This window comes from Lepus europaeus, chromosome 12 (genome assembly GCF_033115175.1).
Source record: "Lepus europaeus isolate LE1 chromosome 12, mLepTim1.pri, whole genome shotgun sequence".
NCBI lineage: Eukaryota > Metazoa > Chordata > Mammalia > Lagomorpha > Leporidae > Lepus > Lepus europaeus.
In genome coordinates, this window is record NC_084838.1 from 8,080,019 (window position 1) to 8,091,967 (window position 11,949).

The following is an 11,949-nucleotide window of genomic DNA, read 5'->3' on the forward strand; positions in this document are numbered from 1 at the left end:
AGCTAAACTCCTACCATGTAGCCCAGCAAGCACACTCTATCCACCCAAATGAACTGAAACTGCACCCCCACAAAAACCTGCACACGGAGGTTAGAGCAGTGCCGGTGGTACCTGCCGCAAGCGACGGGATGTCCTCCAGCGGCGAGCAGACGAATCCACAGGGATGCATCCAACAGCGCAAGCCCTTACCTGGCTCCAAGGAGAACGAGCTACCCAGCCAAGACCGGACCGGGTGAGGCTGCGTGCACGTGACTAAGAAGAAAAGCCAAGCGGACAGGCCGCATTGGCAGAATTTCAACCACAGGACCTTCTCAAAACCAAGAGCCTGGGGAGATGGTGAGGGCACCTGGGTTGCCAGGGTTGGGGAGGAGGAAGAAATGGGTGGAAAATCAGAGGACGCTGAGAGCCACCAAGGTGTCACACCCGGTGCTGGACGGTGGGCGTGTCCCTGGGCACCTGTCAAAGCCCACAGGATGCACGAGCCATGGCCCCTGATGTAAACTCCAGATGTGCCCACTTAGATCCACTGATGTGGCGAATGCACCTCTGGGGTGGGGGGCATTGACTGTGGCAGACGCTGCGCACGTGCGCGGGCAGGGGGCTCCGCGTGTTCCTGGTCAATCACTTTCTAAAGACTACAAAGAACCCCAAAGTTTAGTAATTTTTTAAAGATTGATTTATTTGAAAGGCAGAGTTACAGAGAGGCAGAGAGAGAGAAAGAGAGAGAGAGAGACAAAAAGTCTTCCATCTGCTGGTTCACTCCCTAAATGGCCATAATAGCCAGAGATGGGCTGATCGGAAGCCAGGAGCCAGGAGCTTCTTACAGGTCTCCCACGTGGGTGCAGGGGCCCAAGCACTTGGGCCATCCTCTGCTGCTTTCCCAGGCGCATTAGCAGGGAGCTGGATCACAAGTGGAGCAGCCGGGACATGAACCAGTGCCCATAAGGGATGCCAGCACTGCAGGTGGTGGCTTTGCCTGCTACGCCACAGCACTGGCCCCTATTAATTTTGTTTTCTTTTTAAAGGAAGAAAGGTGGGAGGGAGGGAGGGAGAGAGGGGGGAGGCCTGACTCCACAGTCTTGGAGGGAAGACCTTGCTTCTCGCTTGGATGGGGCTCCATTAAGGAAAGACCAGGCCTCTGAGCCTGACACAGATGGACAAAGTTTAGCCAAAGAGGAAGTTGGAGTTTTAACATGGAGGGACTTGGTGAGAGAGGATGGGAAACCTGAGGATTTTGATGGGGAAAAAAAAATCACAAAACGTGATTACAGTATCTTTGAAGAAGCTCTAAAGAAACGGAGACAGCTAGCTCTGTGTCTCCGGACTAAAGACTCACAGATTAAAGACGTCTGAAGATGTCAGTTTTCAGCAGCCACAGATCCTGGACACAGAACCACACACACACACACACACACACGTGACAGAGCGAGACCCGGAGCCCAGCAGCCACAGATCCTAGACACAGAGCCATACACACACACTCACACACACACATGTGACAGAGCGAGACCCGGAGCCCAGGAGCCACAGATCCTGGACACAGAGCCACATACGCACACACGTGACAAAGGTGACTGCAGATCGGTGGGGAAAAGATGAGATTTTAACAGTGGTGTTTGTCAGCCAGATGCCGACCCTGCACCACACACAGAGACAAGTGACCATTGAGGGAGAACGAGAAATTTACTTTAAAATTAAGTCCCCACGGCCAGCATTGTGGTGCAGCTGGGTAAGTCATCGCCAGTGGCGCCAACATCCCAGTGAGAGCTGGTTCAAGTCCGCTTTCAGTCCAACTCCCTGCTAATGACCTGGGAAAGCAGCGGAAGCTGGCCCAAGTGCCTGGGCCCCGCGCCCATGTGGGAGACCCGGGTGGAGGTCCTGGCTCCTGGTTTTCACCTGGCCCTGCCCCAGGTGTTACAGACAGAGGCTCTGTCCCTTTCTGTCTCTCCCCCCCTCTCTGTAATTCTGCCTTTCAGACAAATAAATCTTAAAAAAAAAAAAAAAAGAGAGAAGCCCTATACCACTGTTCATTAAAACATCCTAGAAACCCACAAGAAAAAGACCAACAAAATAAGAAAACTGGGTGAATGGCTCCAACAGGCACCTCACAGGAGAGGAAATGGGAATACTTCATAAATGCATGGGAAGACGCTTGGCCTTGCTGTCGTCATGGAAATTCAGATGAAAATCACAGCATAGGTCGTTATCCAACCACCAGGATGGGAAAAAGAGAAAGAAAAAAGCAGCCAATACTGGCACGTGCAGGTGGGCGTGGGACAAGCGCGTTGGAGAACGATGGGCCCGGGCGAGGCCACGCGGGCACGCAGCGAAGCTGTCAGGGCGCTCGGCCTCCGCCTCCGCTCTCCCAGGGCAGCCTGGGGAGGTTGGCCTCCACGTCCCCTTCCTCAGGGCCAGGGGCTAATTCTCCAGCTCCCAGGGCTCCCCCTTCTAGAAGAGCTTCCTCAAGGCTCCCCCAAATCCCTGCCTCCCCACCTGGGGACAACACTGCCCATGGGTTCCCTGCAGCCGCCCGGTGGCCATGGCCGTGGGGCACCGAGCCCAGGCGGGAGGCTGGGGCGGCCAAGAGCCCGGCCCTGGCACCTGGCAAGGCTCTCCCGAGTGTCCCCACAACAGGACAGAAGGCGCGGGAGCCGGCAGGCTGCCAGCAGCAAAGTCCCCTGCGTGCGTGGGGAAGCTCGCCTTCCCCTGCAGTTCCAGAGCCCAGCCCCTCCTGCTGGGGCCCCAGCCGGGCACGCCCCTCACCCCTCCTCTCCCTCCAGCCCACAGGAGTCCTCTGCTCTCTGAACTTCCAGTCTGCCCCGCGCCACAGGTACATCCCAGGGGCTCACTCCAAGGAAGGCACCAGTGCTGGGGTTGGGAGGCTGGGGGCACCCAACAGCCCCAGGTCTTTTTTTTTTTTTTAAGATTTCTTTGAAAGGCAGAGAGAGGGGAGGGAGGGAGGGAGGGAGGGAGGGAGAGAGAGAGAGAGAGAGAGAGGTGGTTGCAGTGGTCAGGGCTGGGCCAGGCCCAAGCCAGGAGCCTTGAACTCCATCCAAGTCCCCCGTGGGGGTGACAGGGGCCCCAGCACTTGGACCATCTTCTGCTGCTTTTCCAGGCGCATTAGTAGGGAGCTGGATGGAAGTGGAGGAGCCAGGACGTTGCAGGCTGGGACTTAACCCACTGCGTCACCACGCTGGCCCCAGCCCCAGGTCTGGCTGGGGAGCTCTCCAGGCAGCTGTGGGGGTGAGAGGGCAGGGAGGTCACCCTGGAAGCAGAAACCAGCAGAGTCGGCGCACAGTAGGTGCTCAGTAAATCTTGCCTGACCATCGACCCAGACAGCTGAGGTGCATTGAGACTGGCCCCAGTGAGCAGGCAGCGTGAGGCACACGTGTTCTGTGGACACGCACTTAGGAGCACCTGCACGTGTGCGTGTGAACATTGACACGCTCTGTCCACCCGCGCACAGGCAGCCTTGGCGCGTGGGCCCCTGCAGCCGGCATCCTCACGCCTGAGAACGCTGCCTCCCGCACAGAGCTCATTTATTTTGATTTATGAATATTACAAAAATAAACCTGAGCGTCTTCTCGGGGATTCTGCGATTCTGACGCCAGTCCCTGCGATATTGCTTTTCGCTCCTGGTTACCTGAAATTAGCAGAGTAATTCGGAATCTGCGTCTTTATTTAAAAGAAAAAACTGTAGATGCAGAATTATAAAAATTTAATATGCTCCCAGGAAAATGAAAAATGAGAGGTTGTGATCTCGTCTAACACTTTCAAATGTGTTTATTAATTCATGTTTTAAATCATAAGTTTCATTCGGTGAGAGCCATGCACAGCAATAAGCCCATTTTAAAATATTAATGAATAAACAATATTTCTCTATTGAAATATAACATGCTTCTTTGAACAATGGACCACCAGTAATAAATCAAAACCAGGAGAAAATTGCATTTCATATTTAATACAAGTTGAACTCTGCCTTTTTATAAATGATATCTTTTTTGTTTAATTGGCGTCAGTTCAGATCGAGCAGATTGCTAATAAAATTCTGGATTTCCATATTTAATGATGCGTACACTTTCTGCTGAAATTTTACCAGGAAAAAAGAATCAGCTTTTTATTATCTTCTGAGACGGTGGTGAGGGGTGAGAGGCCTCAGCCTCGGGCCAGCCGGGTTGAAAAGGCTGGGCCACCCCGGGGTCCTCTCTCGGCAGCAGAGCCCCCTGGCATCCCTGCCACTGGCCAGAGTCGTCACTCCAGCCAGAGACCAGAGCCTCCCCACCCGACCCACGCCATCTCCCAGCTTATCTGCAGCACCACAGAGCGATAGCAATGATGGGCAGAGACCCTGCCCCACTGCACGGGCCAGGCACCAGGCACGCATCGGCTGCCTTTGCCTGTACGACATCCCCTTGACACAGGAAGGAACAAAGACCCCATTTATAGATGAGGAGACTGAGGCTGCAGAGAGAGGAGGCATCAAGTCCAAGGTCATGGCCAGCTGGTAAGGGGTCAGCACATCACGCTGCTTGGAAGGGAGCTGCATTGAGCCAGGGTCAGGAGACTGTCAGCGGTGGGTGGCGTGGGACGTACACTGCAAGTGGCATCGACGAGGCTGGAATTTGAGGGTAAATCACGCTCACGGGGCAAGAGCAGGCCTAACAGACAGTAGCAGCAGCCAGCCTCAGCCCTACTATGTGTAGGACACGGTTTCAAGGGTGTTGCCTGTACAACTTGGTCCTCCCAGGGATGCTAGGAGGTAGGTGCCCGACAGCTAAGGAAACTGAGGCACCGGGTGGTGGTGCAGTCTGCCCAAAGACACCTATGGGGTCTTCAAAAAATTCACAGAAAATGTGTATGATAGAAAAAATTTTGCACAGATTTCAATTGCTTTGTGTGTCAAAATAAACTTATGTTTGTTTGTTTGTTTTTTAAAGATTTATTTATTTGAGAGTTATAGGGAGGGAGGGAGAGACAGAGAGAGAGAACTTCCATTCACTGGCTCACTCCCCAGATGGCCACAACAGCCAGGGCTGGGCCAAGCCAAAGCCAGGAGCAAGGAGCTTCTTCCAAGTCTCCCATGTAGGAGGCAGGGGCCCAAGCACTTGGGCCCTCTTCCACTGTTTTCCCAGGCACATTAGTAGGGAGCTGGATCAGAAGTGGAGCAGCCGGGGCTTGAACTGGTGCCCACATGGGATGCTGGTGTTGCACACAGAGGCTTTACTGGCTGTGCCACAACACCAGCCCCTAAACTTATCTTTTAAGTTCCACTTCCTATGAACTTTAAAAAAAAATTTATTATTTCTTGAGAGGGAGAGAGACAGAGACAGACTGACACACACACACACACACACAGCTCTCATCTCCTGGTTCACTCCCCAGATGGCTGGGTTGGGCCCGGCTGAAGCCAGGAGTGAGGAACTCAACCTTCTTCTCCCACGTGGGGGGCAAGAACCCACTTACCTGAACCATCACTGCTGCCAGGATGTCCTGGAGTCAGGAGCCGGAGCTGGGCATGGAAGCCGGGCCCTCCACGGTGGGAGGCGGAGGTCTTCACCACCAGTCTAGACACCCGCTCGTCCACGCACTGTTGGAAGTGGCGCCTTCCCGGCCAGGAGGCCCCAGCAATGCCTGGACTCTGCTCCTGTCTCTGGGCTGGGTCTTGAGCCCACTTGGCTGGGAGGTGAGGCCCCCGGCAAGGCACTTGCTGGGGCCCGGTTGGAAGCTGGCTCCCTGCCAAGGCGCCGGGGCTGGGAGACGGTCAGGCTTGCTGTCTGTGGAACTGAGCCCCAGGCCCCGCAGGGACGAGCCGCAGGCCTCCCGTGGCCTCCCGTGCAGGCAGCCACAGCAGCTTCCCGAGGCGCTCAGGGATCCTGGGAGTGTGCAGATGCAGAGTACCACAACAGAGACCCTCCAACAAGGCAGCGAACCCCCAAAGACTGGAAATGTGGGTTCAAATCCTGGAGCTGAGATCTGTTCATAGCCAGGGTGGGCTGTGGGCAGTGAGCTAAGGAGGCACGGGCTAGAGCTAAGCTGGGCAGAGTCTGGGACTTGGAAAGACAGCCCAGGGGACATGAGGGCACATGAGGCCCAAGTAGAAACCTGCTGTGTTGGGAACATGGCCCACGCCCTTTGCTCAGCACTTCCCCTCTCGGCAACAGCCACTATCCCCGGCAGGTGTCATCTGTCTCTAGTCACCACACCAGGCCTGGCCCAGCCGAAGGATACACACTTTCCTGTCCCTCGGCTCAACTTGTGATTCAGACACAGCACCACATGGTCTGTGATGGCACACAGGACACCCAGACTCAAGCCTTCCAGGCAACTGAGGTGTGGGTGAGGGGGCGTTTCCTAGTTACCTCGCTCTAGCAGGGAGCTCATCTGGAGGCTTGATGGCCCAAATGCATCTCTCTGTCCCCCTGCCTGTGTCCCATGGGGCTTTCCCAGCTCAATGGGGGACCTGGGACAGGTGGTGTCACCCCCTTGAGCCTCGAATTTCCCTTGTGAAAATGGGGTGTCGATGGCACCAATTCCATGGGGCTCCATGTGCATTAAATCAGAAAGTGCAGGGGATGCCCAACAGCGTTGGCTGCCAGTCCAGGCACCAACATGGCACCTGTATATTTTACACCTGCAGCAGCCCCAGACCCACCCCCACTGGCAGACTAATGCCACATTGGAAGACTACTCCCCAGAAGGTCACCCCTCCCACCCCCGTTTCCAGGCAGGGAACGGCCCAGGTCGTTAAGTTGGGGGCCACCTGGTCCAGTATACTTAGAGCGTCCCAGGCTGTCTGCCGCTTCTGCTCTGGGCTCCGGATACTTGTGAGCGTACACGTGTGTCTCCGAACACCCGGGGTCTCATGTATCTGGCACACGCTGTTTGTGCGCAGACCCTCAGCCTGTGAATGTGTTCCACTGTCCTGCCGTTCCTTTCTCCGACCCTGTGGGTGGGCTTGGGGACCCTCGCTTCTCCAGATCTGGGATCCAGCAGCTTCCACCACCCTCAGCAAGCATTTGCTCTCTCTGTACCACAAGGCCTCTCAGGGGTGGGGCCTGATTCCCACATCTCTGGGTCTATCCACACCCCATCGCTGACTTAGGAAAAGTTCCTGGTGAGAATCTATCAGAAATCAACAGCGGGATTCACCCCACTTGGAATGAGACACAAGACCCTGGGCACCATGCCTGTGCAGTGTCTGTGTCCAGTGAGCTTTCCAAACCCCTATGGCCCCCAACGCTGGGCCAGACGGCCTCTGTGGTGCCTCAGTTTCCTCACGTATGAAATGAGGGTGTTTGTGCCCTCCAAGAGGAGTGGTGACGAGCTGGGAGGGAAAACACCACCAGTGCCTGCCTCCCGCCCCAGCACAGAAACCAGGAACTGCTGTTTCTAGGCATCTCCAGGACAATGCCCCAGCCTCCCCTGCCACCCTGGGGTGTACGTCTCCAGTGGGCACTGGAGAGGGGATGCATCTCACAACAGACTGGCCCCAGAGGAAACCCGAGTTGGCTCAGGAAGAGTCCGTTCCGTGGCCTTAAAGAAGATGGATCTGGCTTACTGGGCTAATCCTCCACCTGCGGCGCCGGCACCCCGGGTTCTAGTCCCGGTTGGGGTGCCGGATTCTGTCCCGGTTGCTCCTCTTCCAGTCCAGCTCTCTGCTGTGGCCCGGGAGTGCAGTGGACGATGGCCCAGGTTCCTGCACCCACGTGGGAGACCAGGAGGAAACACCTGGCTCCTGGCTTCGGATCGGCGCAGCGCGCCGGCTGCAACAGCCACTTGGGGGGTGAACCAATGGAAAAAGGAAGACCTTTCTCTCTGTCTCTCTCTCTCTCACTGTCTAACTGCCTGTCAAAAAAAAAAAAAAAAAAAAAGATGGATCTGTGGGTGCAACTGTGTTGTTTCCATGGGATATTTTTCACAAAAACCACATAGTATAGATTGTTTTCTGCATAAAGCTAAGAAAGGCTGACCCAGGGCTAACCAAATCATGCAAATGAGTGCTTAGCCACGAGAGAGGCGCCACGAGCAGGCTGAGTGCCCGGGCGAGGGAGGCCAGCTTTGGAGGGCGAACGCTGGATAAAGTCTACCCTCGCAGTGGAACTGCCTCGAGATGAATGGGGACGGGGCCCTATGCCTCGCTTCGCCAGGCTCTACCAACCAAAACAGTAAAACAGTTGTATTCATCATAGACAATTTGCTGCAACTGATTAACATTAATCTGATTTCCTGTGAGTCAATTTCCTTGAGATATAGTAAACAGTCCAATTACCTGCCAGGGGCCTCTTTTATTATCAAGGTTTTGATATTAGCAACAGAATTGTATGTAAATACATGGAATTTCTAACAAATCTGATGAGAACGAAAACACAGCTTCATCTGGTTAAAGGGTTTGTAGTTTGTCTTACCGCCTGGAAATTTAGTTTGGGAAGGTAACGTTAAGTCACAGAGGCTTTGCTTCCTTAATAGCATTTGAAGCCCACCCTCGGCAAACCTTGGCCGTCCGCAGCTGTGGGACTGAAGGGGGGCTGCGGCGAGGGCCTGGCCGTCACCATGGTCTAAAGCACGTTCCCCTAGCAGGTGCCAGAGGCGTCGAGAGGTCAGCAGAGGGCGAGTGCCAAGGAGACCTGGGGTCCAGGGGCTGCCCCTGGGCTCTTAGCTCTGGGAACTTGGGGCATTGCTTCTGCTCTCCAAGCTTCAGGTGAGATGGTGTTTCCTGCCAAGCGCATGGCCTGCACGGGAGGGGTCCCGTCAGTGTGGCTGTCACCCCCCCCCCGCCCTGCCCGGTTCAGGGTGGGCCCTCTCCTCTGCCTGCACTGGCTGCCTGGCTCCAGGAGCCAAGTAAGAAATGGCATCAACATTTAATCATGAAAGCAAAAAGTTTATTCATGTTTTAAACTACATATAACTACCACGAGGAAGACTTTTCAATCCAGGGTGTAATCCAGTTAGAAAGGAACACGAAACGCTTTTAATACATTAGAATCACCGCCACAAATTATTTTCATGACTCAATCAGTTTCAGAATCGCATACAATACAAAAAGAGAGAAAGGAGAGGGGCCCCATTACGCAGGGTGAAATGTACAGTACTGAATACTGAAATCCGAATGCATCACAATTAGTCGCCGCTTTTTGTTTTTTGCATGGATTAGTAACAAGATGAAGAACATTCAAAATGTTTCTCAGTATTTACAACAGTTTTACTGATCCTGTGTTAAATTAAGACCAAATGTTTCCACTCTCGGTTTTTTAAAAGTTGCAAATGCAACCCTGATTTTTCTTTTAAAAGATTACAATGTACATTACATTTTATGAAGGGAAACAAAGAGTTAATTACAAGATGCAAAAAGATAAGAAAGAGACGAACTACAGCGTGAGTATTGTTCAGAGGTAGTAAGTGAGCACTCTAAGCTACAGAACATGTTGAAATTCTATTGGTTTGTATGAGTTCGCATGAGGTAATAAAGCTGTGTTTTGATTGGTGAGATGTATAAATACTCTTTTGCTACACTATATACAACACTCCAGAGAGCAGGGCCTTTTGTGGATGCCCAGAGGACGTAGCAAACCTTGACAAGTCTGTGCAGCACCCAGCGCACACGGTTAAACCCCAGACGGATCTCGTTTTCACCTCTATCAGCAGCAAGTATCTTCATCTCCCAGAACAATCTGGATCCGTAATTTAATTACTGAGCAGACTTGGGCACTGGTGCTTTCAGAGAGAGAAAAGAGGCTACCAGTCTCTGATCTAATTACGACATAAGCGATCGCAACACCAATGTGACGAGAAGATTCTTAAACACAACCATCATGAGCAGAGAAGCCGAACAGTTCTTTCATGCCAACTCCACCAGCGCTACGCAAGCAGGACAGTCGAGGTCTGGGACGGAGACACGCGCCAAGTCCGGCTGAGGCCAGGTGACTCTGCGTCTGCTGGGACAGCGAGGCTTAGCATACATTGTACTTCTTACCCTTAAGGCCAAGTAATTGGCAACTGTGAAACCATTCATGTAAAATATTGATAATAAATTATGATAAAATAGCTACAGGACTGTTAACAATGTTAAATCTTGGCCTAATTGGATAAAGTGCCTTTTTTTTTTTTAAAACATTGTGTGTTTTTAAAGTATAAATACAAATGATTATGATTCCTTAAAAAACAGATTTACCAAGTTCTCTAATAAGACCAGGTTTTACAGTAAAGCTGTAGATGGTGGGCTACAAAACCGCGTTCCTCCTCCTCCTATTGCTCTGAACGCACTTATCAAGGCGTGTCAGCCGGGGAGAGCGTGGCCAGAGATTAGTTAGAGGTATCCGAGTGCACACTTCCCGGGCCTTCCGTAGGAGAAGTCACAGAAGATGGAGTTGTTGCGTCCTGCCAGCCTCCATTAGCCTGAAAGGAGAAATACAGTTCAGCGGGCGCGCATCTACGTATCAATTCCACTCCCCAATTTAAAACAGCCAGATGACAACACGAGAGCAAAGATGCATTAGCAAAATGCATTTTCCAAACCCACTTTGGCAGGAGTTGGAAGCATGTGTTAAAGTGGGATTAAATGCATGTAAAACAAATCCATCCCATCGAGTAAAGACTTGGCAATAAATCAGCAGGCGGAAGAAGGCTTCAGCTGGTCCCAAGCTGGCATGAGGCTCAGCCTTTGATCTGCTGGCAAAAATAAAGTGACTCGAAAAGCAATCTTTGAAGAAGAGAGCAGTGGAGAAGCTCAACACAACACCTCGGCAGCACCCTGAGCGCCATGAAGTCTGAACTTCTCTTCCACAGGAGCAGCTGCCCACCCTCTCGCCATCCATGCCTGACGGCGGCTGCTGTAACCCTTGGCAATGAAGGCCAGAAGTTCCCTCCAAACGGGATCTTCCGGAATGAAAATGCATGAGCTGTGGAGGAGCTCACACTATTCAAATCCGGATTCCAATTATCTGGGACTGGGGCTCCTATCCGGGACGCAGCTCCTGCTCCGCCCAAGCCGCCGGCCTTTCCTGCCTCAGACCTGCATTAGCAATAGCCCAACTCAGAAACAAATTTGCCTTCTGTCTTGGCCCATAGAGGCACTTGCTGAAGTCAACGTCTGATCAGATTGCTGCTGTGGCAGACAGCTTGTCACTACATATTTTTATGTCAGTCAAGAAGAGGAAGGCGCTGGGGTTGTGATTGGGGGCACCCTGAGTGGAAGTGACTGGGCAGGCCTTTCTGGAGGGCAAGCGAGGGTGAGCTGGCCGACACCCAGAGCCTGCAGCTCCAACCGGTCCCCACACCCAGGCCTCCCATCCCAGCACCGGTGTGGGTCCTGGGGTCCCCTGCCTCCCTCACATCTACCGCAACGTCTGCGAGTCCGTCCAAGACGTCTTCTTTCAGGCCAGGACTCTGTCTTGATTGCCCACCCTGCCCGATGCAGCTTTGAGATGAGCTGTGTGCTGGCGGCTGCCTGCGCCGTGACTGTTATCCCGGAGCGCTCCCTGTCCTCTGACTCACTCCCAAGTGCTGCACACAACGCCCCTTTTCCACCTTCTAGGACTCGGGAACAACCACTCTAAAGGAGATGACCAGAGCTGGTGGAAAAGAATTCTCTAGGCTTGAGGCATAACAAATTCAAGTAAGAAAAAAAAAAAAAAAAAAGAGGGAGCAGACTAATAACAAAAACAAGAGCAAAAAACACGGACCACAGTGGTGGTGCCTCCTCGGTGCCTCAGTGGCGCTGGGGTGGGCGGTGACGTGCCCGAGTGTGTCCGCTGGGCTAGGAAATCCCTTTATCTAAAATGTAAGCTGTTCCCCCCCTCAGGTAGGAAAATCTACTTAGGAAAAGAAAAACCCTCACCCAGATACAAGTCTAAAGATATTCCATCTGAAGTAAACATCACTCCTCTTTTATCCAAATTTATAAACAACAAACGCACAATATTTTTACCCAGCGTGGCAGCTGGAGGAGAGGTT

At 52.9% G+C, this 11,949-nt stretch overlaps 1 protein-coding gene across 3 annotated transcripts in view; it reads right to left on the minus strand.

Moving 5' to 3' along the window:
• Positions 1 to 8,870: 8,870 nt before the first annotated feature.
• Positions 8,871 to 11,949, minus strand: part of PBX3 (PBX homeobox 3) — a 233,706-nt gene continuing 230,627 nt past the window's right edge. Inside the window, exons 9-10 of one of the 3 annotated variants that reach the window (XR_009867587.1) lie at positions 10,169 to 10,392; positions 8,871 to 9,929 (exon numbers count right to left, since the gene is read on the minus strand). Coding sequence is in view for 1 of the 3 variants with exons in the window: in XM_062207528.1 (XP_062063512.1) it covers positions 10,300 to 10,392 (93 nt within the window). In the remaining 2 variants the exon portion in view is untranslated. Of the gene's footprint in view, positions 10,393 to 11,949 lie in introns of all 3 variants that reach the window. The other 2 variants (XM_062207528.1, XM_062207529.1) reach the window with 2 other exon arrangements.